At 41.1% G+C, this 26,950-nt stretch overlaps 2 protein-coding genes across 12 annotated transcripts in view; one reads left to right on the forward strand and one right to left on the reverse strand.

Annotated features, from left to right (window-relative positions):
- The window catches only part of LRIT1 (leucine rich repeat, Ig-like and transmembrane domains 1), a 136,309-nt gene that overhangs the window by 26,638 nt on the left and 82,721 nt on the right, over positions 1-26,950 (reverse strand). For 10 of the 11 annotated variants that reach the window (XM_068950631.1, XM_009685574.2, XM_068950630.1 and 7 more), the window contains one exon: positions 11,172-11,293. The exons of the other annotated variant lie outside the window; for it this stretch is intronic. In XM_068950631.1, coding sequence (XP_068806732.1) covers positions 11,172-11,237 — 66 coding nt within the window. In that variant the 5' untranslated portion in view covers positions 11,238-11,293. The remainder of the gene's footprint in view (positions 1-11,171; positions 11,294-26,950) is intronic. 11 annotated transcript variants of the gene reach the window in all.
- On the forward strand, positions 647-24,964 carry RGR (retinal G protein coupled receptor). The gene is made up of 7 exons (XM_009685585.2): positions 647-786; positions 4,601-4,757; positions 6,818-6,939; positions 17,226-17,379; positions 18,116-18,233; positions 19,847-19,960; positions 20,798-24,964. Exons 1-7 carry the CDS (start codon positions 708-710, stop codon positions 20,939-20,941), a joined length of 888 nt encoding a protein of 295 aa, XP_009683880.1. The 5' UTR covers positions 647-707; the 3' UTR covers positions 20,942-24,964.

Genomic DNA, 26,950 nt, shown 5'->3' on the forward strand with positions numbered 1-26,950 from the left:
GAGGTATTCCTTTGAGCACTCTCCACCATGCAACTCACACATGTCCCTCTGTGTCTGGGGTCTAAAATCAGCAATTAGAACGGGCTTGCCTTTAGTCAGACTGTGCAAGTATGCACCTTAATTTAAGCCCAAGTTATTAAAGAAGAGCGATGCTGCTATACAGAATGGCTATTGCCACGAAAATACACTGCAGTTTCTAAAAAATGAATGAGGGGAAAACCTATATGCTGCAGAAATTCTTGGTTCATACTTTTTCCCTAATTACCAATTCAATGAGTGCCCCTTTGTTTTTCAGGTCACTCCCCAATTATATATTACATGTGTTTCCTTCATTCCAGAACCTTTAATTCTTTCTCAGTGTTGCAGAATTAACTGGACAGAGTTCTTAATCTTGTCTCTACAAAGAACTTGTTGTAATTGCAATGAATGCTTTCATTTTGCTGGTGTTTGAAATACGATTTGCAGGGGAAGGGGGGGTGCGAGTTGATGCTAGTCCCATCATTAATGACATTCTTGCAGAGATTGTAGTGGTAGGAGTAAAAACCCCAAAGCCTTTATATAATAGCGAGCATGTGTCTGCACGTGAGCTGGTCCTTTAAGAAGGAAGCTGCCTTGGGCTAGTGGAAGAAGGGGGATGCAGGGAAAAGGCAGTCTCAGAGCTATAACAGGGTGCAGAGGTTAAATTTGTTGGCATTTTGATTGCAAGTATGGTCACTTCATACCCTCTCCCTGAAGGCTTCACTGAATTAGAGGTGTTTGCCATTGGCACCGCCCTGCTGGTAGAAGGTAAGCTCGGTGCAGGACTTCAGTAGAAGTAGGATTATTTTCCCCTTCTTATTTGAGGGGAGGTGTTGGGGGGCAGAGAAGGAAACTTGGAGAAAATAGCGTCTGTGATGCACTGACCTAGACCTGTTGTGGTTACTATGGCTACATCAGCAGTACTTCTGGTGAGTAAATCAGGGTGGGCTGCAAGTTGCTTGCAATGCAGATCTCTGTATATGGAGCTGCGCTACTGAGGGGAAATACTTGCTATTCAGATTTCTTAGCAAGAATTTGGGATGTAAGATTTTGTGGTTACTTCTAAATGCAATTTTATTTTCTTCAGGGGAAGGACGCTGAACTGACTGATGATCCCTTAATAATATTTGGCTGTGATAGCCATCTTATAATCAAAGATGATAGGTCCAAAATAGCCTGTTAACTGTTAGCATACATCCAAATTGCTTTGGCAGAGTTGCAATTAATGGCTGCTTGGTAACAGTAATGAACAGAAATGTACTTGCATGAGATTCAAAAGCTTTCACAGTGCTAAGAAGCAAAATTAGAAGTAGGAGACAGAATTCATTTAATGTAGCCAGTAAAGGCTTTTCAATCCATGTGTCACTTTATTGAGACACTGTAACAAAATTGTGAATTTGTATCTACCTGGCAGCTAGGAAAGGATATCCTGTCGGTCACTGGCCTCTGTTCTGGTCCCTTTCATGGACTGGGACCGCATCTCTGCACAGCACCACTCAAGTCAGGGATGTTGGTATTGTAGGGCTTGGCAGCAGAAGAGAAGCCATAAGCGCTGTCTGAACGGACACAATGCTCGTTAGTTCACCCCATCAGTGCTGAGCACGGGGAGAAAGGAGCCCTCTCCTTGTAGGTGAGCATATCTACTCACTCAAATGGTCCAGCACAAATGAGGGACAGCAGAGCTCTGCTGGGAAGTAGCACCAGACCTGCCTCTAGAGCACAGCTAGATCGTCTGTCTCAGAAACCCTTCCTTGGAGGAAGAAAAGAAGAAAAAGCTTTTATGGCTGGAAGAAAGCCACCCAAGAGCCAGTTGCTGCATCGTGGCCTAAAGAGATTGAGAGAGTTTAGGGCTAAAACTGGCCAAAAGCCATCCAGCTATGTGTAAGGCTTGATGGCTAACTGTGTGGCTTTGCTCTTCATAAACGGAAAGGTAAGAAGTGGCAGGAGGAGAGAACCAGTAGGGACGGTGTTGGCGGAGGGTGACAGCCAAGTTTCTGCATGGGGAATAGCTTGTCTCCAGGCAGCTCACACAGTGCCCGACCCCTGCCTGGCCCACCCCGAGTGCTGCACGCCTCTCAGGGGCCTGGCGTCCGCCGAGGACTTGTCAGCTGGAAATGAACGCACAGCACAGCTGCTTTTTTCTCTAGCTGGGAAATGATAACCCTTACTTTTTAATCACACTTCAGTGGTTAGTCTTAGGGTATATATACTGTCTAGCTACTGCTAAACAAACACATGTTCCTTACTTTAGTCTTTTCAGGGTCTGTTTTTTCAGCCTAGGTTGCAGGTCTTAATACCTGCTTAGAGAGGACAAGGATGCATAAAACACATTCTATAAACTTTTCAGATGAACTTTCCAAATCTCAAAGCTGTTTCTGGCATTTTATGGAGACTTCAGTTGGCTCGTGTTATTTCAACTTGGTTTTCCCTATTTATTGCATAGATAGCTAATATATTTGCACTACTGCTAAATTTGTCAGGTGGACAGGCATCCAGTGAATGTTTAGAGATACCTTAATCCTGAAGACAAATCTATACTTTTTGGAGGGCTTAGATGCAGTTTTGTCACTCTTGGCCCTGCTTAAACTGATGGCTTTACCATAGTAGACACTGAAGCAAAATCAGAGTTCTTAAAGGCAAAACTATTTAGGCAAATTCTCGTAAGCCAGTCTACAGGGTATATTTACAGAAATACATAAGAAAGCACGTGCACACATATATACAGTATGTTGCGCCACAAGCTGTCAGAAGACAAAGGATTCGGTTGTTGAAGTCCAAGGAAATTACCTGACGATAACAGATCTTCACCTAAAACTATATAAGGTCTAACCTACTCATGCTTTAATAAACACAGCTAACAGTAGGATTGTCCAGTTTTTCCTGTAGGGTTTTAGACAGAATGTGCTTGGCAGTTTGACAGTAATACGTTATCTTTGTCATCTGACCAGACAGAAGATCAAACTAAATAATTAAAGATGAATACACCTTCTTGGAGACTCTGAGAAAAAGGCAATGAACACTTTCTTTTTGCTACAGTTTGCAAGTGCAGCTTGCAAAAAAGCACAGGGGAGGAAGAAAACCTTTCAGCATTCACTTCATTGACCGGACACATTTGCTATATTAGAAATGGAAATGCGAAGCTTTTTTTTTTAATTTAATAATTTGTCTGTATGCACACTCATGCTGGCCTTTAAGACAGAGGTGTGTGGGGAAGTCTGGACCTTCCAAAAACAGGGAAAAGCCAGAAAAAAGGTTGATGTAGTAATAACACTTCAGCTCTGCTCTAAATATGATCACTCTGCCAAAAGGCTTGTCTGGACTTGGGAGAATTGGCAGCAGCTTTATCCTGCAGGTGGGTGGTAAGCTGGCATGGAAGAAATAAGAACAGCACATCTCAAATGGCTCCAAATATTTCTCCTGGAAACATTTTGTTATCTGTTGTGTAATGAAAGACACACATCAGCTGTTACTATGGTTATGCCATCAGCCATTAATGCAATTAAAGTAGGAGCAGGATTTCTTACTATACAAAATCATCCATCTTATGTAACTGCAGAATTAAGGCAATGACCATAAGTAACTATGCTATTTTACAGAATTAGGGAATATGGATTTCCTTCTCTGCTACATAATTTCTATTTCCAAGAAGAACACAAAGAAAAAGATGTACTGCCTCTCATCTAACTTAGATTTGGAGATGTGGTGTTGAGTCAGAGCTTCATCAGAGCTAAAACAATTCAGGTCATCTTGAAAAGGACATTAAAGGACAAAGTTCAAGTTTAAACCTGCGAAGGACAGGGTGCAGGGCAGCACAGCTCTGCGCTGGATGAATAAGTGAGGTTGTTTGAATGCTCCTCTCTGAGGACTAACATTACCTTACTTTATAAAATCTATTAGTGACTGCTTTTTATAATTAGATCATTCCTTTCCATGTATAGTCTATTGACGAAGGGCACTAATAAGATTGAGCTGGTGTGATTCAAGTGCTGTCTAAGTTAACCTTAGGTAGAAGCCCAAAGGGAGGTGGGCTGACTGAAACACTGCTGAGGAATTTCTCTGCTTAGACACAAACAACATGCCGCAATTGATATTAAACATGACCCATTTCACTACCAAAGAAAAGCCACAAGGGGTGCATGCTGGCAGTGCATGCCGGTTGTTGGCCCCTCCGAAACCGCCTCCTTTGCAATCACCTTGCTCGGACTCCCGACTCCCGAGCTCTTCAATGGAACCTGGCCAACAGGTTTCTTTGTTAAAGCAAAATGCAGAATTCCAAACAAAATTAAGCCATTTCTGCTCTGCATGACTGGTCACATCCCTGATGTCCTAGTGCAGTCTGAAGCTTTGGCTTCAGCTGCCACCCATGACTTTTCCTCTGAAAGTATTTTATTTGAGTGCAGACTGTAAGCACTACAGATATATTTCATCGACCATGGCTTGTTTACTGTGCATAAGTTTCCATAGTAATTATTGCTATTTCATTAAAGAAAACAGTAGAACCATTGTAGATATTTCCCATTTCCAGTTGAATCAATTCTGTTAAACAATTCTGTTAATTCTGCTAAACAATTCTGTTTTTCAGCCCTGCTTGGGTTCTGTCTGAATGGCTTGACAATTATTTCTTTCCGAAAAATCAAAGAACTCCGAACACCCAGTAATCTGCTCGTTCTCAGCATTGCACTGGCTGACTGTGGGATCTGCATCAATGCATTCATTGCTGCCTTTTCCAGCTTCCTAAGGTATATCTTCTTTTTCCTAAAGGATGCTCATAAGAACCACATAAAATGAAAAACTAAAGCCCTAAAAGGTCAAAATTAATTAAATAACTCTCGTTCTAGCATTCCAGCTAACCAACCTTCTCATTCTTTCAATCTCAAAGTGCAAAATAAACCTCTAACATATATTTCTACCAGGCAGATAAAAAAGTAGACTTTCCTACCACTGCCTGGAAGACTGATTACAGGAAACACTTAACCACAGAACGTTACCAGTGATTATAGTAAAGCCACTTGAAAAATGACATATGTATACATTTGCATTCAACTAAACCTCCAGATTGACCCCAAAGTAATTTGCAAGCCCTCCTGTTCTTCATGACCTTTTCCATTAAAGCATTTATTTCAGAAATTTGTGGAAAATGAAAATCAGACCTGTTTTCAGGAGGTTCACACCAGTTTAACACGCTTGATTTTCCACATTTTCACAGACGTCAATCATTAAATCAGAGGACAGAAACAATATGAAGCATTTAAGTGAATAATTACAGCAAACAACTCAAAAGCAAACCATAGTCCAAAAAACTATACTCAGTAAGACAGCTGATGAATAATTCCACCTAAGTAGCATATTTTTAAAATTTGAAAATACCTTCACCAGAGAAGAGAAAAACATTTCAAGTTGGAAAGTGACAATTTGCTTCTCTCTTAATGGATATAAAAACATTTTTGCAAATTAACCAGTCCATAGTCAGCTACAACGAGGCCCTATTCAAGAACTGCTTTACCACAGGTATAGGTCATTCCTGTTTCAGATACTCTGTCTTGCTGAAGTCAACAAAGATCCCTTTTCTGAGCTGGAGCTAAAAAGCTAAGGTCAATATAACAAAAATGAGCTTGTTTCTAATCTTTCAAAAATTACAGTTTAGCTTCACAGTATATCAGCACCATAATTGCAAAGGGAACAGGAAGTGCAGCAATAATTTTGGGGAACCTTGAACTGCCTTTGTTTTCTTTTTTGTATCTTATTATGCTACAGTAAGAACCTAGTGCCTGACTGAGAGCCCCAGGGACTGTAGCAATACAGAAGGTCAATGAAGCCATGATAAGGCTTCGTGTTACCTATCTGAAAGCTGATGTCCCTTTTTCCAGCCACCAGCTACTAAAGCAAATAGCTGCAGATTTGTTGGTATCTGCGATTTTGCGGCCATTCATGGGGTTGATTTGGTGGGCTCCAAAGGCACAGCAATAGAAATGGACTCTACAAGGTGAGGAGTCCTTGCAGACCCTTTTCTTTTAAATAGGAGCAGAAGTTACACAGCCTCCCAGAAAGTCAGCTAGCTCCTGTTCAAAGGGACTTCCAGAGAGAGTCTCATAATGAATTACACCAGTGTTGTATAAATACATTTAAAAAAGGAGATTGCTGAAGATTTCCACTTCACAGATAGTCAGCAGTAGTTTACAAGCAGAAAAGTCATGTTAGATAAAGGCAAAAAGAAGAAAAAGGTCAAGGCTCTTTGCCATGGGTGACCATGATATTGTACACGTCAGCAGATGCCTGCTGTGTGAGATCATCTCATGTTTCTTTTCCCCCTAGGTCTGCAAATACAAATGGAGGCATCAGTCTTGCTATTTGGAGTAATTTTTATTTGCTGTGCGCTTTTGTACTGTGCTCCATGGTTCTGTGCTCCACTGCCTTTGCAAAAGTTTTTTACACATTTGCTACTTTCACTTGTTGAAAAATTGGCTACTCTTAGTGGGTGAAAATTTTGAGGGTTAGGCACCTGGAAGAAATGTAGGTTTCAATTTAAAATGCCAGCCTTTCCCAACAGATAAATGCAGGGTTGTTTTCTTCTCTCAGCACAAAAATAGCTGTTGTACTATATGAGACACCTTAGCAAGCTAAGCGCTGGCGAATACCTGAAGGTGACCACAGTAACGTCTTGGACAGTGGAAACGTTTCTCAGACTGGTAAAGCACGTGCACAAGCTTGTTCATTTTTTTCCCCCTCCATTAACACAATTTCCAAACAGATCTTCACCCCTTTCTAACGTTTTCTTAATATAGTCCTTGTTTGTTGACAGGTACTGGCCTTACGGCTCTGACGGCTGTCAAATTCACGGATTCCAGGGCTTCCTGACAGCGCTAGCCAGCATCAGCTCCAGTGCTGCAGTTGCCTGGGACCGGTATCATCACTACTGTACAAGTAAGTACTATCATTTACCTAGCAATCTTACCCAGATCCTGCTAAAAGGCAGCATGCTTAGATTTCAAAGAATCCAAACAAACACATGCTTATTATCCGTACATTTTATATGTGTATTTGTTCTATCTCTAGTTTGTAAAATAAATAAACTATCTCTTCGAGGGACCCCTTCCCATATAGGGAACACTAACCAACCTCCCTCAGGACAGATTTCCTCCTTCCAGAGCACCTCCACATCCTGATCCTCTTGCCGTGCTTCTGCTTTCTCCAATAAGCAACCATCAGTGTCCCAAACAACATGCAGCACTTCATATTAAAGAAAAATCTATGCTTCCTGGGCTTCCACCCAACACCCTGCTTTGTACCAAACAGATATTCATGCCCATACAGAGTTTATTGATTCCAGATAAATTCTGTGTAGGCACAGAGTTTGCCTCTACAGACTGTGCAGCTGGATCAGAGCCGAGAGCACAGCACGTCTGCAGCGGTGCTAGAGGGCAGGGAGAAGGCAAAAGCCCTGTTATGCAGCACCCAGGTGCTCTGGGGCACAAGAGCCATTTCTGGGGCCTGCGTTACATGCCAGGCTAACTTTTGGAGAATGGAAATTACTACAGCTGTTCCATTTGGAAGTTTCCATAAAAGTGGTGGAGCTTTTTTCAAGCACTGATAGAGGAGGAATATGTTATTTTTCATCTCCTAGTGAAAGCTGGTGGTTGGGTTTTTTTACAATTTATTTTTTAACTAGCTCTGACACCTTAGCTGGACTTTAATGTTTGAAAGGGAGATAGACCTGACAGAAAATAAATTTGTTTTTATGGCCTTTTGAAAACAGATTTTTGCTTTAGGTGAAAAATAAGGATTTTTGGTAATGTTAAAGTGTATGGATTTGTAGAGATAGATATGTACTATCTTTTGTCATAGAACCATCTCCCAAACTTTGGAGGTATTGGATTTGTATGTGCACATAATGTGACTAGAAATTTATATTGAATTAGGCTTCTGAGTTGGATTTGGTGTTTGCAGGGACACAGTTATCCTGAGGCCATTAGAATTTGCGCTGGGACCCAAAATGCACACCATCCAGTGCTGTGGCTGAACAGAATGCAAGAATAACTGTATTCCACTACAGTGGAAGTCAAAAAGTGCAAGAGGAGATGTTGTTATTTGTTGTAAAACAAACTAGTAGTCTTGCGAGCACTGGAACCGGCTAAACCTGCTTTCCTATGAATTTGGTGCACAGGGATGATGTTTTGTTGTGTCTAGTTAGATAGGCTCATGCTGACTGCCATAAAAGTGCTTTCATGGTGTCTCACCTCTCCTATTTTCACTCCAAATGCAGCTATTTCCTATCTGTAAGCCCCCACTTCCCTTTCAAGTTTAGTTCAAAAAGAGCCAATGTTTTGAAAAGTTTTTGGGAAAGCACTGAGTGACAAATAGATCATTGGTAATCTCATGGCCCTCATTAGGAATAGGGAAGAGACAAAACATGAAATTCAAAACTTATTTTGCTTGACTTTCTAGCAGGAAATCTCTGGCAGTAAATGACTTACAACAATCTGAACTATTTGGCCATTTTTGGCAGTCGTGCTGGAGCTCTCCCAGCTAGAAGCTGGTAAAGACCAGGTTCCCATGAGGATCTGCATCTTTCATGTTTTCTGCTAAAGCCAAGCCCTTTCCAGGGAACCTTGTGTGACAGCACCACTCCCAAAAACATTTTTCTCTTTGGTAGATGTTAACAGATGAATGTGGCCCTCCTTTTCTTGTCTTAAAGCACAAGATGCTCAAACCACTTTATAGAATATTTTCTAAGAAAAAGCATAAGAATTGGCTGGGGAATAAATTGTTGAGCTGCAGTGTTTTGATCCCATCCTCCCTTAGCATTCACACACACGGCCTTTTAGACTTGGCTTCCGTATAACTAAAGCAGCGAGTAGTAAAACAGACCCAGAACACAGAGAACATGTTCAGTCTGATGATCCCGTCGAGTGCAGAAAGGCTGCCAACATTTTGTTCCGAAACTTTTGTCAAGAATTCAGCTCAGGCAAGGAAATGCTTTTTTCATGCCCAAACAAAGGCCTCAAATAACGCAGCCTGTAAGCTACATCCATACCAACACCCCTTGGACACTGACGTACGCTTAGGGCTAAAAGAGTAGCATCCGTATTTTACAAGACAGCCTGAAAATAAGCATGTCTTTGGAAAGACATTTTGCTCTCTGCAACATTGACTTTAATGTTTGTGTGTCACGTACTCCTCCAGTCAAGAATGTATTACATTAAAAGCATAGGCAGCTGGCCCCGAAGGGCACAGACTTCTTTATTTTCCTCAAATTATTACTTACTGATAACCAAACAGTGCTGCTATTGCCAAGCACTTCAAACAAAAAGCAAAACAGGAACACGAGGTTTGAAAAGCTCAAGCTCTGCAGCTATTCCAGTAAGACCAGGGAGTTCCTCATTTCATCCTTCACATGCTGATTGCAAGGAAGATTAAGTCGTATTTCACAGATCTGATATACCAAGCCTGCAGGCTATAGTGTGTTCTCAATCCATACATTAAACTCCTGTTGCCACGAGTGTGAGCTGTGTGCCTGTACAGAAGGTATGAAACTCCCTTCCCTACAGTTATCTACCTTTTATCTTCATCCCGGGAACCTATACTCTTCCCAGCCTCAATTACATCATCCTCTATAATATTTTCATTGTGTTCTAATAGTTTCTGATAAAGTTTTTGTTGTAGCATTCCTTAACTGATGTTTGGTTATCAAGTATTCATATTTTTGAGGAAGAGAGAGCTGATGAGAACGTGAGGAATTGCTACGATGATTAGAAAAAAAAAAAAGGGACTTTTCAACCGTTCTGGATGCTAATAACACAAAAAATGCATTCAGAAACATACTGAAAATTGACCATATTCTTGAATTTGGAAGTCAACGCAACCTTCAGTGAAGAAGCACTAGCCTAAGGTGCATTGATAACAAGACGAGTCACTCATCAGAAAACAGGCTGCTATTGACTGACACATGAGAAAAAAACAAAGTGATTGTCATACCTGACAGAAGCTAGCGTTTTAAGGGATTTTATTCTCCTCCCTCCACCTTTCTTCCTCCCAGTCAACAATGCAGGCCAATTCTCTTTTCATCCCCTAAATGTGGCTTTGATTTAACATATATATTATATTAAAATATTGCATAGATAGATAGACAGAACATATTATATGAAATCTTACTTCAATATGCCACCGGTAAAAAGAGAATGGCTAAAAATATGAGGTAATCCCATGTTGGTAGCCTCACACTGAAGTATGTTCAGATCAGAACAGCAGCATCTGCATCATACAAGACAGCCTGAACATAGGCCTGTCCCACTGGTCAGGCCAATTACTTTCTTCCAAACGCCTACAAGACCCTACTTTTAGAGCAAGGAGGAGAGGACTACAAAAACCTGAGGAGATTTATTAGAAGTATGCAATAGGAGGAGAAAAGGCAGGGGAATGTGAGGGGGTTGAATAACTATTTCAATCATCAGCAACATAGGAAAAGAGACAATTTTATTTCAAATTTTCATCCTTAGGGGGAAAAAGGAGAAAACAGAAGCAGTTTTATGTTAGTGTCTGACAGCTAAGGAAATAAGGGCAAACTCTGAGCGAGTCGTCTATCAATAGTCAAGCATTTAGGGCAAAAGATGGCATTTTACATCAAGGTGCAGACACTGTTAGTCCTCCCTCCCCAGTCATTCAAATGGGGAGAGGGGAAGCCCTGAATTATGCTCTTAACGTAAAAATGGAGGAAGGAACCAGTGGTTGTAGGAGACTTGGCTGGAGTGTGGGCTTAGACGGTAAGCAGATGGCAGGAAGAGCGGTACAGACGGCTGCCTAGAAGCAGGCAGCCACGTACGAAGGAGATGTCTTTGCTGAAGTCACTCATTTTGGCTGGAGTGAGTAGGCTAGGGGGGAAGGAGCCAGGTCAGCTGTTTCCTTTCATAACCAAGGCATATGGTTGCAGTTTAAAAAGGAAAGAAAAACTTAGGAGATTTTATACCTGCATTTTAGGATTAGAGGGAAATGGCAAATCTGCAGTGATTTATGTCAGTACTTTCCTCAATATTTGGAGAAGAAAGATAAACAAAATCAGCAGGGATTTCATATCAGCATTCAATTTCAAGAAGCAGAACTACAGTGATTATATAATCCTCACCATTCAGAGAAATCTAGGTTACTGTATCAATACTCACCAACTGAAAACTACCATTTGCTCCAGTTGTAGTCAGCTCTGTCAAATTAGGAATAAGTCCGTACATCCTGTCACACTGAGTGCAGCCGCCCTGTCACGCCTTGCACCCACATCCGTGCCGCCCTGCAGAAATGCCAATGGTTATTCAGACCTTTTTGCATTTTCACTGAAGCAAGAGGTAATTGCCAAGATAGCTTTATGATCGTGGAGAACCACAGCAAAAAAATTAATGGAGTAAAAAAATCCCTTTCTATGGGTATTTTAAAGAGCTGTTTCTAATGACGCACAAAATAAGCCATTGTGCACTGCAGCTTTCTTATTCCTATAAAAAAATGAACATTTCTGCGCACCAGTGACCAGTGCTTTTAGCACTGAAGATGAAGCAGGTACCAACATCTATTTCACTTAGGACTGATATTACCCCTTATAAGACTGTTTCAGATATTTCTGTCTTTGCCAGAATTTGCCAATTTTAAGTGATCTTTGCCATGCAGCATGTCTGGCATGAGCCAGAACATTCTGGAAAATTTCAGCTATTATAGTTTATCTACTTGCAAGAATGAAGAAAAGGGATTTCTTCTCCATCTTAGAAAATTGTTGCCTTTTTGTTTAAGAAATTCCTTTTGAACATCAGCCTGAAACCTAGTTGAAAGGTAGCCGCTGGGTCAGAGATGTATTTTTTGCTTTCTGTGAAAATTAGTTTAATAGTGGATCAATTTGCAAATCTTTGAAAAAAATCTGAATTCATAACAGCCTTCAAAGACTACAGATGGAGAAATAGTATATGATTATTTCACTAAAAATGGGCTAGCATAATCAAAAGGATTAAGGTTCATCTAGCATTTGACATTATAATTTTAAAATTCTGTTAACAAAGATGTTTTTGTGTTCTGTTACAAAGCTGTCTTACAAAAGGTGTTTAAAATGCCCTGTATTAATATTTGACTATGAGAAAAGAGAAACTTTCCTTTCGATTTTCAAGGAAAGCCAGAGTCTAATCACTTAATAGGGCCAGATTGCCAGCAGAGGTCCCTAATTAAGAACTATATCCTTAAGCATATGCTAAACTTCATACATACACATTTTATTGAATTAGGACCCGCATGACTACTATGTTAAATTTTATCAGGCCAAAAAAGGCATTTAGAGTAAAGCAATGACCTAATATGCACAAGAAAAACCATTTCCAGCTTGTTCTGGCGCTGCCGTGCCCTCTTACTTTTTGCCATGTGAACTGAGCACGATTCTTTAATCATTCTTGTACCTAAAGTATTTTATCTGGGTTCTCAGTGAAATGTACTCCAGAAAAATGAAATGATATTGAGTTTATTTCATTTTACATCCATACATTTTTAGCTATCTCTTTTTACTGTTTCTGATTTGCCATGAAATATTTTCTGGAGGGCCAACAGGCAGCTGATTTCACCAGCATCCAAAAAAAAAAAAAAAAAAAAAAGCCTCGAGTCCAGCACAGGTATCACAGAAGGCCTGGGTCAGCAAGTATGAGCAGGGAAGCGTAAGCATTGCTGCTACGGCATGACTTGCCCAAGAACAGGGAGGGGGACTACGTCAGTTCTGCGATTAACCTAAGTTCCAGTAATAAGCCCAAAAACCAATGACTAGCACTAATCTAGTACCAAAGTATCTCAAAGTGCTTTACCAACACTAAACATACCACTGTGCCTTATGGCCATTTTATCATCCCTGTTTAGCAAAAGGAAAAAGGTAGCATGCCCTCCCACCCTTAGGAAAATTAGTTTTGTAAGCTCTGATTCTCTGTTTTTCCAGTTTCTAGTGCTCAAAATAGGATCTCTTAAAGGTGAGGACACAGAACGCAGAAACCCAGCCTCAGAGGCAAGCTTTCCAAACTCTGGCTGCCAGCACTTGCCTGGTGCCACACAAGGAAGCACTGCAGGAGATGTTATTACAGTTTCTCATTCTCAGTTTCTGGGTCCTCTCGAGGCTGTGCCATATTCCTGACGCACTGTCCTTTATTCTACATCTAATAAAAAATTGAATTCCCTAATATCCATAGAAAAGTAACTTTTCCTTACAGCTTTTATAGAAGATGCACAAATCTTGAAGCAAAAAGCCCCCCAAAATTAGGAGAAAAAAATAGCAGAAATACAACTGTTCTAATTCAGCATTGTAGACCCACTGTCCTTCACAGATTGGTCAGGCACAGCTCTGCCACATGTGAAGACCGCACCTATGCTGGAGAGGTAGTCAAGCCACAGCATATGTAGTTAGGCTGGGGGGCCAAAAGCACTGGGATTTTTTTCCCTGGAGTTTCTTATAAACTGTAATTTCCCAATTAAAAAAAATTAAAAACCAGAGAAAACCTCATTAAAATCACTCCCAAGAGAAAATATGTCAAAGCTGCCCTTCAAAGGCAGGCCTCATGACTTTCTCTTTCCCCGCACATGTGCCCTCACTGGGCAGCGTGCTTACCAGTATCCCACTGGCCACGGGATGGCACAGCAGGGCAGGGCAATCCCTGCATCCTGCACCTTCCTGGCGTGGTGACACTGCTGCTCTCCCCCTTGGTGGTCCCGAGGACAGGGCAGGCTAACTAGCTGTGCCTGGCATGTGGGGACACGGACTTGGAGGAAAAACAGGCCACCAAGCGAGCAAAAGCAGGATCCAATTAAATAAGTTTTGCACAGTGGTGAGCCATTGGAACTCTACTAGTGCCAACACACATCTGCTTAAAGATTTCCAGGCTGGGTACGGCCAGCTCGGGAGCACTCAGTGGCTCAAGAGTTACGCTGCTTAATAACACACAGCAATCAGGTCAGGACTTAAAACTCCCAACAAGGATTTGCACAGTTTGTTAGTCATCAGCCAGGCACGTGGACTGCAAGATTAGTTGTTGTGAAAGACTCAGGAGAGGTGGAGAGAAATGGCAGCATGAGGGCTGCCCTGGCTTTTCCATACAAGCTTGATCCCAGATAAGGCAAGATTTCAGAGGCAGCATGTGTTCTCAAAATAAGTTCCCCAGCAGGAAGGAAAATAAGCCAGCATTTAAAGGCTGTCTGAGCAGCTGAATGCCAACAGGTGACTCTGCCTTTTGGTCCCTGCAGAGATAGCTGAGGTCACACCGCAACCAGTGGGAGAAGCAACACGGTCTGCAAGAGCGTCCCTGGCACTTGGGCCCTGGTTCCCATGCTGCCACTTTCCCCAGCCGCCGCCATTCGCTGGTGAACCACATCCCCCACCCCACACGCAGGGACATCCATCCCCTCCATAGGTCTGAGCGTCACCAGGAGATACCCCACACCAGCTGCTGCTCCCCACGCCTGGCAGCAGTGCCCTCGGATGGCAGGTCCCCCCCACTGCCTCTTCCAGCCTGTGTCCCAGCCAAAGGGCCCGGGGCACACTCCCCGCCTGCCCGCAGGACAGCCCAAACCTCCCTCACTGCTCCTTTCAGTTTCTGGGGGAGCTGGCAGCACTGGCTGCTCGCTGGCTTCCTTAAATATTTCAGCAACACCATTCAAGCAGCTGAGGGCAAATTTTGTCATGATGATGATTTTTCCCTTAAACACAAAGATTCCTAAGACAATCATGTGTGGTTAGGACCCAGTAACGACACATACTCCATAGGCCAGGACTGATTGCGTTTTGAGACCTTCACGATACTGCAAAAATCCATGAAATAAAAGGATGGAAAGAAAGTAAAGTTTTTGCCACAAGATACCACAATAGATAATTGTTATCTATTTTATGGAACCTGACAAGCTCTCCAGCTCGAAAACAAAAAAGTAAGATTTAGTTCGGTTTTTTTCAGGATATCAAGAGGGCTTACTGCTTACAAAATCGTATTCCCAAAGCAATAAAGCTGCTTTTGTCACGAGTTTGGTTTAAAAGAAATGATTCAGATCCAGGTTTCATTGCAGCTGCTTTTGATAATGCCTTTAAAAAGTTGCTAGAGTATGTAAAACACAAAACAAGCCTGACAGCTTGTGTAATAAGTTTTGTCCTGGTTGAACTCCAAGTTACAGTTGTGTAAAGCCAAGCTAAAGAAACCACTATTTAGAACAAAAATGAAAATGGAAACTTTGGATGAATAACAACACTAACACTCTTGTTTCAACATATACTTAGATAGGCTATATACCTGTTTGAAAGGATAAATACCTGTTTGGGGTTTCTTGCGTCTTTGGACTGGGAGGTCAAGGATAATCACTTGTTTCTAAACAGCCTGACACAGTTCTCATCCCCTAAATCAGAACCTATTCCTTCATCATCAGTGATGTCATTTCACAGTCATATTATGTCAGTGTTGCTAAACAAAACTTGAGCCTTTGCAATCTAACTATATCTTCTATGTAGGAATCATACAAAAGACAAACATTATTATTACTCATTCTTCATAAATAATAATTATGAAGGAGAAATACTTTAAATTACTAAAAACATCAATAGCTATTTAGTAACTACCATAATAAACCATACAGTATTTAATAAAATGCATTGTTTACTTTTTCCTTAGTATCTAAATTGCAATGTATAAAGTATTCTTTCCTAAAACTAATTTGTGAACGCTTGCACCAAACATCATTTTTTCAAGACCCCCTTTGATTTTTTTAAATGCCATTCAAATTTTAATTCTTTTCCCTGAAGAAGCTCTGGAGAATGAGGAAAAGGACAGAAGCAGATTCACCACTGCTGTTAAGGAGCAATTTCATTAAGACACCTATTCCATTATCCTCCTTTAAAAATAAATAAAAATAGTAAAAACTGGAACAGAGCAACCACAGAGTTTGCAGTCTTTCGTGGTTCTGCTGTCTTACAGGGATTGCCAGCCTCCACAACATGCTGCCCCAGCATGCTATCAACCCACGAATGCAGGAATAACCAGATCAGACAGGAGGATGGGACTGATCTTCTGTCATGCACCCAGCCAATTCCAATCCCTCACCTTCCAAAGAAAGGTCAAAATTGGCCCTAATTTTCCTGGCCTCCCATTATGATACTACCGTCAAGGGCAGAGGAGAAGATTGCTTCCCAGCCTCAGAGAAAATTACATCATTATTTCTCTCTAAAAGGAGATTTGATTAGAAAGAAGCAGTGGGCAAAGTCACTGTGCTCCTTGCTGGTGCAGCTGGCATAACGGGCACAAGCACGATAATGAACGTTAGCCTCCATAACAAAATTATCCAGCCCTTTTTACACGCAGTCAGCGTAGCTAACACAATGCCCTGCCGCAGCAGTGAAGTCTGCCTGTCTTCTCTGTGAAGAAATAGTTCCTGTATCTTCTAAAGTTTCCAATCTTTCATTTCATTCATTGACCTATTCCAATGGTATTTTACAGAACTGGCTGAGAAGGGCACAACTGATCATTTTGATTATAAAATTATAAGAAACTATTGATGCTGAGATTCTCCTCAAGGAGCCTTTCAGGCTAAACAATGATCCTAAGGGCAAAATAATCTGATCAGCAGCATTTTTAGAACAGGATCTATTGCCAGGATGTGTGCACATATATATGTACATCTATATTGATGATCAGCCTTTTTAGAACAGGATACACATAAAATGAACATGTGCCCCACGCTCCTGGAGCAAGTAGGCAACGGCTAGAAAGCGTGTACGAAGTCACATTTCAGATTAGACCCACACTGTGCAGCAAGGCTCTAGTTCTTAAAATACAGGGTTTTTTCCATCTCCTTCCCTCTTCTTTCTGCTTTTTGCCTCACCTGAGTCTTTACACACGTGCCCAAAACACAAGAATATGTTTGTAACACCAACTGCATCTCCAGTACAGTACAAAGCTGAGCAGTAGTATAGCATTTGTTTAAGTAAAGCACAGGAAAGTGAAGTATAATTTGCTGTTTCCCAGAGTCTAAAATTTTCCCTCAAATTCTATGCAAGATTGATTCATCTGAACTCAGGTCAGCTTCAAGCTATAAGACACAGAAACTGCTTATTTCTTGCCTAGGCTCAGAGGACGGGTCACTTTGCTCCGGTAATATACAGCAGGACAACCTTGCCCCTGTATTAAATTGCAATTGTTTTCTTTCAGACATTAAGATCCCACTTTCTCTTTTTGTAGGAAGCAAGCTGCAGTGGAGCACAGCGATCTCAACAGTGGTGTTTGTGTGGCTGTTTGCTGCATTTTGGTCCGTGATGCCCTTGTTGGGGTGGGGCGAATACGACTACGAGCCTCTCCGCACCTGCTGCACGTTGGACTACAGCAAAGGAGACAAGTGAGGGGTGCAGGGATCAGGTGGCAGCTTTCCACAGAGCAAGCACGGAGGCGTTTGTCAGCAGTGAGCAAACCCCACAGTCCCCCTCTGCCCAAGCATCCCCAGGCAGCAGCCATCCCACCAGCTCTCGAGGGCTGGGGTAGGATGCCATACTGACAGGACTGCTCCGCTCTAGCCACGTGCACCATTTAGCACGGTAACACACCAAAGCCTCTACAGAGAGCGCTGGGCTAGTCACTGTGCCGTCAGCTATTGCCTGCTGCCATGACAGATCCCCCTCCCTAGCAGTTCGGTGAAAGCACATCTTGAGATGCCCTCAACTTGGGGCGATGCTGCATTCAGGGACAGTAGAAACAGCTCCAAACCAGCACCAAGGCAGCTTTCACAGGTCCATAGGAGAAGACCGGCTTTGGTATTTCTGCTGCTTCCTTGCTCCCTGTGTTTATTTGTCTAGTTATCTGAAAGCTGCATGTTTTACAGGTTCAGTACTCAAAACTTTCATAATTGTTCTGATGCACGTATAAGGTCTAGCATTATTGCTGTTACCTACAATATTCTGTGTTTGTCCCATACACAACAGGATGGCACAACTTAGTTGACCTTCAGAATATGCTACATCTCAAACATATTGACAAGACTGGTCTTGGCAATTTTAAATATATAATATTTACATTAAATTTATGTAGATGTACTGCACAGGAATTAACAGTCTGTTCTTTTTCCTCACCCTTTCCAGAAACTATGTCACGTTCCTTTTTGCTCTGTCCCTTTTCAATTTCGTGATCCCGGGTTTCATCATGCTGACAGCCTATCAATCCATTCATCAGAAGTTCAAGAAAAGCGGGCAATATAAGGTAAGAAAGTTTCCTCAGCCTCCACAACTGCATTGCCAAAAATTGGCTTGCTTCTGAGAGAAAGTCCTCAAAAAACCCTGTTCCTTCTCACAGTTTCTTTCACAGAAGCTTTGACTCGACTCCTTCTGTGCTGACTAACTCCCAGCCTTTGACTAAGGAGAGTAGTGCAGCGCTGGAAGGGCTCCCTCAGAGAGGTTGTGGAAAACTCCATCCTCAGAGATTTCAAGGTTCAGCTAGACAAAGCCACAGCTGCCCTGATGGAGCCAAAGTCCCCCTTCAAAGAGAAGACTGAACTAGCCACCTCCAGGGATCCCCTCAGCCAACATTGCTATGATTCTAGTCACAAGAACAAACACAGAGTATATGAAGTACTTGTTAGTAGCATACTGATATTTATCCAGAGTATATGAAGTACTTGTTAGTAGCATACTGATATTTATCCAGAGTAACTTTGCTCAGAAAGGATCATTATTACCTACTTTGATATGAACTCTTAGCTTGTCACTGAAAACGTCTTCCAGAACTACAACACCGCAAAAAAAACATCACAGATGCTCAGTGGGGGTCGAAGTGCCTTTATAAATGCGGCATGTTTGCATTCGGCTGAGGAAACTCAGAAATCTTTATGAGCTGGAAACAAAGGAATTGTTCTGGCATGGCAGGTTTATGGGAATGTAATTTGGTGATTATATACCTTGTTTCCTTATGTGCAGTCTGTACAGGCTGTAGGTGCCACGCTTGGCTGGCTGGTACAGCCCGACTCCTTAACAGTTATAGACAGTTAATTCTTGAGAAGAATGTTATAATGGCAAAGAGACAGTCAGGCAGACTAATTTGTAGCTGTCTGCAATATACACAAGTCCTCTACATAATTCTTGAACAAATTTTTATTATAAATCTACAGCTTTTTTCAGTGAATTTATGTAATAGCTTGTGGGTTTTTTTCTTTGCCTACTATAGGATATTCTGCAGTTACACAGACTATAGTTACGATGCAGAAAGTGCGTAAGCATAAAATATCATTTCCCTATTGATTAATATTTTTAAGACTCAGGAACATGAACAGGTCATGAATACCATGGATGAGGCCCTAGCATGCAAGGACACGGGAACCCAGACAGGACACAACGTCCCTGCATTCATTCATTGCATTACTATAATACTGGCTCCATGCACTTTGTCTGCAAGACTCTAAGAAGTCAGCAACATATTAGTTCTTTTCAATCTGTTTTTAAACTTGCATATTGCCCTCCCCGCCTCAGTGGCTATTAAAGACCACAGCTGTTTGTATAGCAGAAACACAGATTTAACCACTACAGCATAACTTGCTTTGTCACCTCACTCCAGGAGCAACTGAAGCCAGCTCCCTGGGAACAGTGTTTCCTGGCTTACAGTATAGGCAGCCCTTGGGGAAGAGGAAAGAGCACAAATCATTGGGAATATATTCATACAGCTCTATTAATATCAACAGCAAAGTGGGCACAATACAGCATGTTCTACTGGCCAGCCTTTTTCTACTGAACAAGAACTACAACCTCATAGTATCTGTCCTATCTGCTTATTGCCCTGTGCGGCTGCGAAGTAGAAAGGAATTTGTTACTCTTGTTTTTCAGTTTAATACTGGCTTGCCATTGAAGACACTGGTCATTTGCTGGGGTCCCTATTGCCTTTTATGCCTCTATGCAGCAGTTGAAAATGTGATGTTCATTTCACCAAAATACCGAATGGTAAGTCAATGCCATCTGAGGGAATTCAAAAAATGGCACTGTTCTTACTTTCCTCTCTTTGTTGCAGTAGAACAATACCAAGTCACTCACCAACAGTTTGAAAGCAGATGCATGCAGAATAAACAAATTGTTTCCTCAAAGCATGCGATTTATCTACCATTTTTAAGGCAAAATAACTAAGCACAGTAATATAATAGCACTTTGATCAAATAACAAATTAGGAAGTTTGATTTTCTTCTTCTTCAGCAGCCAGTTAGGGATCTGTAGCCTAGATTTGCTTCACAGTCTGCAGGAGTTTTTCGTGTCCTTCCCAAAGTCAGGTGCTGGCTCAGAATTTTCAATTTTGAACATACAGTTTGTTTCATTCCTTTTTCTAATACTTTCCTCTCCTAAGGGAAGTCGCAATTGATACAGTTACAGTTTTTCCTTTTTTTAATTCTTATTTTTTAAGTCTTAGCTATGAGACTGCCTCTGGGACTCAGTAAAATTATACTGAACTTTTCAATTTCTATTCAGTCCCTAAAAGTCAGCCCAGTTTCAGGTCACCAAATGCATTACTGTTTTTAGGTATTTAGTACCCCACATAAAACATGTTAGCAGTATTAGCCCGCTAACCATCAAAAGGTGTCCACGGCACACTGTTCACACCTCCTAAGTATGCATTTGTATTCAGTCTCAGCTAAAACCACCTAGTTTCAGTCAATGCTGAACTTCTCTCTCCTGGAGACTACCCTTTCCTGGGCAAGTGCCACTGACTGACCAAATAGCTTTGACATCTCTCATCTCTTTGGGAGCAGCAAACTACTGCCTGTTAACAAATATTATGTCTCACAACAGATTCCTGCCATTATTGCCAAGAGCGTGCCAACAGTGGATGCCTTTGTGTATGCCCTGGGGAATGAGAACTACAGAGGAGGAATATGGCAGTTCCTTACAGGACAGAAGATTGAGAAAGCAGAGGTTGATAACAAAACTAAATAACCTGTTGCCCTCAACCCGTTGTTGATTGCGACGTTAAGCCAAATTAATGCAGGTACATCACTGAAAGCAAAACAGTAGAGGAAACCATGTGCATTCTCCCATATGTACATACAAAGGCAGTTCCACATTGGAAAGACTGTGCATCGGCTACAAGCAAAGAAGTATTGAGAGAAAGCCCCGCAGATAACTGTTCAAACTATCACGAGCTGCTTGTCAAACAAGCTGCCTTAAGCCTATGTTGGTTGTAGTCAGTCTCATTTTATATGTTACTGCAAATAAATCGCATGCTACAAAGCATTTTTTTTCCTGATAGACTAACACAAAAGCTCAGCAAATTAACTGAAGTAGCGGGTTTGTTTATCCAGTGAGGCCTACCCAAATTAATCCACGTGTGGTTTGGCCATATGGTAACGTCTGGATTACTAAAAGATTAAAGGAGTATCCAGAATTATACCACACATCTGTATAAACAGCTTGTTCATCTAAGTAATGCATTTTCAGCGCACCCAAAATGGGAGTTCCCAAATTTTCAGGATGAATCTGCCTTCCTAATTACATCAAAACATTTCAGCAGACATTTTACCCCAGTAAGGAATATTAGCTTGGCTTCTATTCAAATGAATTAGTGTGCGACTTTCAGCTTAGTCGCACACTAAACTCTATCAGATTTTGCAGATGCTACTCACTAGGACAATCAAAAAAGCTCACAGTGCATCATTAAAGCATTCATATTTTTAATCAAACACTGGGTAAAAACTAAAGGGAGGTATGGATCAAATTCTGTTCTAAAAACATTGCAAGAATAACACACACACGCCATTAAATTCCATTATGCTCTATACGGGTGAAAGCAATCACTGAAGTAGTTGCAAATAAAGACAGGTCTGAGCAAAAAGCCACTTATTTCACAGTGTTAGGAATGTACTGTAATAAATAATGGCTTATATTATTTGGTTTGGATCTGAGTCCCCTTTGGCTTGAAGGGAACATACCTCAGCTAGGAACGTATCGCAGGCTTTGGTTCTTAGCTCATTTTCAGAGTGTTTTTGAGTTCCTCTTACTGCAAACTTTTTATTGTGGGAGTAGAAAGGAGGGTTCGTCTAGCATTTCTCCATTCTCTTGGATGGCTACAAATTTTAATAGTGCCTCTGTTTAGTTTTATACATTCCTTTTTATATTTGATCACTGAAAGCTACGGACAGGTAACGCTGAGTATTATTACAGCAACCAAACTTATCCCCTACAGTTACACCGAATAAACGTGAGGTAACAAAATTACTCAAATCTTGCAGACCTAGGGTGATGCAAAACTTACAGATGAAGGAAAGGGGCCCTTGAAGAGCACGACATATGCTCGTATAGCCCAGTGTAATGCTTTGTATCACAATCTGTTCTCTCTCTGAGATGCTTTGTATCACAATGTGTTTAATGCAGCACAGTGCATTAAAATGACATGAGAACAGGGCTGTTCAGCCTGAGTGGGACCTCATGCGGCAGTCCTGAATGAGATCCCTCTTCAGCAAGGTCTATGTCACATTGCGTTGCGCATTGTGTGACCATTAGTACTTAGCTGCTCTGACCCACTCTTGATTTTCATGTGTTTTCACGCCACGCTTACATTCCTCCAAAAGGTAGGGGTGTGGGTAAAACATGAATTATTTATCCTGTAATTCATTCACACCCTAAATGCCTCAGACCAATACTTCTCAACCCCTCAGGCCCACAGCCGTCCCAGCTGAAGACCTGCTTAATACAATAAGTTACAAAGGCTTCTTGACTGAAGTGAGGCAAACAAAGCAGTTGAACAAACTGACTGGACTTTAAACGTCCTTAGCTGTAGTTCATAATGTCTTAGCTGCTGGCTTCCTACTAAAGGATAGAATAAATGAAGTTGCTTGCAGCTCCTGGAGAGGTTTGTTCTATGAGGCCATAGAAAATGTGAATTTCTATTTAAAAAAAATAGAAAAAAAGAGACAGATAGAAACAGATGCAAGAGTTCCCAGGAACTGGGCACTAAGGCAAAAAATAAAGCAAAACAAACAAACAAAAACACACACACACTCTTCTAGCTATAAATGAATAGCGAGAACTAGTTATCTGCATTAATCGGAACCAGCGGATGATTGCTAACAAGTATATTAACAAGTGCATTGTGTTTCTTTCAGAAAAGTGTCTCAAAGCAAGCTGCACTGTATTAAGAAATCGAACACAAGCTTCGAGTTAATTAGTTACCCTCAGCATAGTCAGTCTTCCCTGCCACAGGGCTGGCATAGGGCCCTGCAGCACTGCTGTTTGTCTAGGTCTTGCCAACAAGGCTCTGCTGCTGTTCTACTAAAGCACGTCACAGCAAGGCCCCATATTTCAAGTAGGGTATGCTGAAGCATGCAAAAATCTCATCATGCTTTCACACCCTGGAGAATCCCAGCAGACTTTATAATATCCCAAAGTACAGCCTAGGGGTCATAGAGGGGCTGCAAAACTCTCCTATAGCTAGTATCCACCCTATCATTAAAAAACAAAACAAAACACCACCCACACATAACAAACAAAGAAATACGCGTAACCCTTGGATGCATTCAACAACTCAGCTGAAGCTGGAACAACCAACTGAACTTTAGTGATTAATGCCAACTCTGTTGTTAAAGATGAGAGCGACTTCAATCTACCCAAAAAACTCAGTGACAACTTTGGGCTACTTCAAATCAGCTATTGCAGCCCTCTGTTGGGGAGGGACTGGACAATTGGTCACAGTCAAAATAAAAGAAGGAAGTGTCCCTCTCCTTTGGGTTCAATTACTTGATTCAGTACCCAACTACTCTTAACACAGTGATCTGCAGTATTATATCCAATATTACCAAGTCATCCTAGTATTCCTATTACAGATAGCCTAATTCTGCTCATTATGTTCGCTTGTGTTAGAGGAGTTGTTTTGTTGATATTTTGATGTTCTGATAAAAAAATAGGCTTCTAAAGAAGAGAAATTAATTTCTCCTCCTTATCCCTAGATGCAAACAGAATAATCTCAGGTTTTATTTCAACAGAAAGGCAGGCCTCATACTTTAAATAGCCTCTCTTGCAGTCCTATTTTCAAGGCTATTAGACGCCCACAACTCCAAATGAAGTTAGTGTGTCCTCAGTAACACTGAATATCAAGCTCTGGCTGACTAAGCTTTCTGCGCTGCCCATACTTGCAAACATCCTACAGTTGGATAAAAGAGACTGGAGTTTTTCTGCAGTTCATGTTCTTCATGGGCTCCATACTTTTTCTGATGTATCTTTCCTAATAACTGCTGAACTTCTGACTGGGACACTACAGACTGATCTAGAAATTGGATTAGGGAAAGAATTCGCACTATTCCTGTCTATCATCATACTGCTTTGAATTGCATTACCACAGAACAGTGAAGTGAGCTGCTTTTGCCACCACGGAGGAGAAAGACAGCCAAAGTTTCTAAATTCGGGCCCAAGTGCTAGTGACTAGTTTGGTTCAGCCACTTGGGATGTAAAGACTGATAATGTAAGATAATTATAATATGATGAAAGAAAGTGCTAAGTCACAGGTACCTACCATATCTTCTACTATGTCTCACTTAGATTTCTTGTGGTGTTTTACCTGTGTGGGATATCTGGGTGGAGACTCACACCTCTACCTAGGCTCTAGTATGCTGAGTTTGCACTTTGGAGTTAAATGCAAAAATATTTGGTACTATCCACACTGTATGCATACTCACAGTTAGAGATTATTTATCAGATAATTATGATTGATGTTCTATATGATCAATCATCTATATGAGAAAAAGTGGTCTAATAAAGTCTTCACCAGCAGGTGCTAAAAACAGGCATCCTTCTTTCTGCTTAGAAAGAGGGATGGACTTTTGCATGAAAATTAAAATAATAACTTTTTTTTAAATGGTGAACACACATATGCATAGATATCTATTTTAGATGGTGTTTGGAAACTTGCTAATGTAAGGTAACCTCTTTCACATTCTTTAGAGGGCAAAAAGATCCAGGGATGTCAGTAACAACAACAAAAAAAAAAACTTAAAAAGATTTCAACAAGATGCAAGTTTGACTGTTTATAAATATAATTAAAATTGTACATGAAAGACTTAAGAATTATTTGCTTCTACTTTAAGACCCTTGGATTTACACAGGCAGGACTGTTTTCCTATGTGAGCCATGTAGTAAACTATCAGCAGGTTTTGTTCAGAATGCAACATCAGATTGCATGTAGCATCTCATATGTGTGTTGACTGTAACAGAGGAAGAGAGCTTAGGGTGACCAAAGGCACTGTGCTGGGATATGGCTTTTCCTCGCACTGGGAAAATAAGAGACAAGCCCAGGGCTTGGCCTCCTGCATATCGATTAGAGGCAACTCACTGCTACTGCCTGAACAGTGGCATAGAATCGATGTCAAAGGGAACAAGCAAGTAGCAACCTCGAGATATTGGCCAATAAGAACTTAGATGCAAATTCTTAATGTGAAATCAACACTTAGCAATGCAATTAAGAAATACTTCCGATGCAGATTCAGTTATCTATTTAAAGAAATATAATTTAGATTAATCTAGAGCTTTAACATAAACTATTTAAATTCTTTTTTAGAAATATGCTTCAGAGGACAACACTTAAATCTGGAGACCCTTAAGCTTAGCAAGCTTGTGTTAGCAAGCTTACTACCAATTTGTTCTCGGAAACCTGAAAAAATAATTGTGCAAAGTCTACCATCCCAATATTACGTTACAATAAGTCATAATTTTAAAAATAATTTCTAACTGATAATGCAAGAACGCAACTGCAGGAGAACAAACATTTGTGACCTACATCGTAGGTCACATTTATTGTAAAAAAAAGGGATTGAAATGGTCACAGCAGTATTTCACTTGCATATGAAAACTAGTGGAGAAATTTGTTTGGAAGCAGACAGAAAACTTTCAATATTTTCAATAACTTTCTTTACAATAACAGTGCTAAATTTTCAATATGCTTCAGATCTTGAAAATAAAAACAAAAAGTAAAAGCAAACTATATTTTGGCAGACAAAAGTTGGAGGTACTAATTGTCAGAAAAGTCGCTATTTGCATTCTCATTGATGTAGTAGCAAACACGAGATATAATTTCCCCCCCCCCATGTCATTCAATGATCCATGCCTGCTGTCACAAGATTTGTTTCACTGAACTGCACTGGGAAGCGCTAAGAAGGCGTTCTTCATTCCTTACTCTATAGTCTGACCCTTTATTTAAATACAGGCTCTTTAGGAAGCAAATTATGTCATGTTAGATGAGAGATCGTTAGCTGAAAAGCAGAAGTACAAGCAGAAGCTTAAAGATGCTGTAACTACAGATGAGAAAGGAATAATGCTGTTAAACAAAGAGGGAAGACAAAACCAGAAAGCGACAGCAACATTTGTCAACAAAGAGGCCTTAATTGTGTCTCACTACTGAACTGGAGCCAGGCTGAACCTCAAAGTTAACTGGCACTCTGCCATTATGCTTCTGGCCCAGCAATGCACAGCAGCACATCCTAGATACCGCACTGAATAGCGCCTCTGATGTATAGATCAAATGTCATGCTTCCCAGAGGGCTCCACAGCATTCCCTCCATATGGAAGGTCTCATCGCTCTTAAAGTAGCTAACAAAGAACAACCTTAGTGGAGACGAGATAGTTAACGCATTTCTGAGTTATCCCTCCATGTAAAAGGAAATTGTGTCAAGACACTCGGCACAGAAACTCAATATATTCAGCTCCTGAAGTATAGTCCCCCAGCCTGGGCAATGCACCAGGAAGTGGGATTCACGCACTATGTAAAGAAGAAACGACCTAAAAACAGACAATAAAACTGAACAGAGTTTGTCTCATATCCTGCCTGCTTGGCCTTTAGCAATGCATTTACCCACTTCCTCTATTTAGCTTGTTTTCAAGAAAGATTCAAAGCCTAAAATTAGGCAACCTGAAGTCTTTCTTTCAAGAAAATGACCAGGAAATCACAGTTATTGCCAGAAG

Source organism: Struthio camelus, chromosome 7 (genome assembly GCF_040807025.1).
Source record: "Struthio camelus isolate bStrCam1 chromosome 7, bStrCam1.hap1, whole genome shotgun sequence".
Taxonomy (NCBI): Eukaryota; Metazoa; Chordata; class Aves; order Struthioniformes; family Struthionidae; genus Struthio; species Struthio camelus.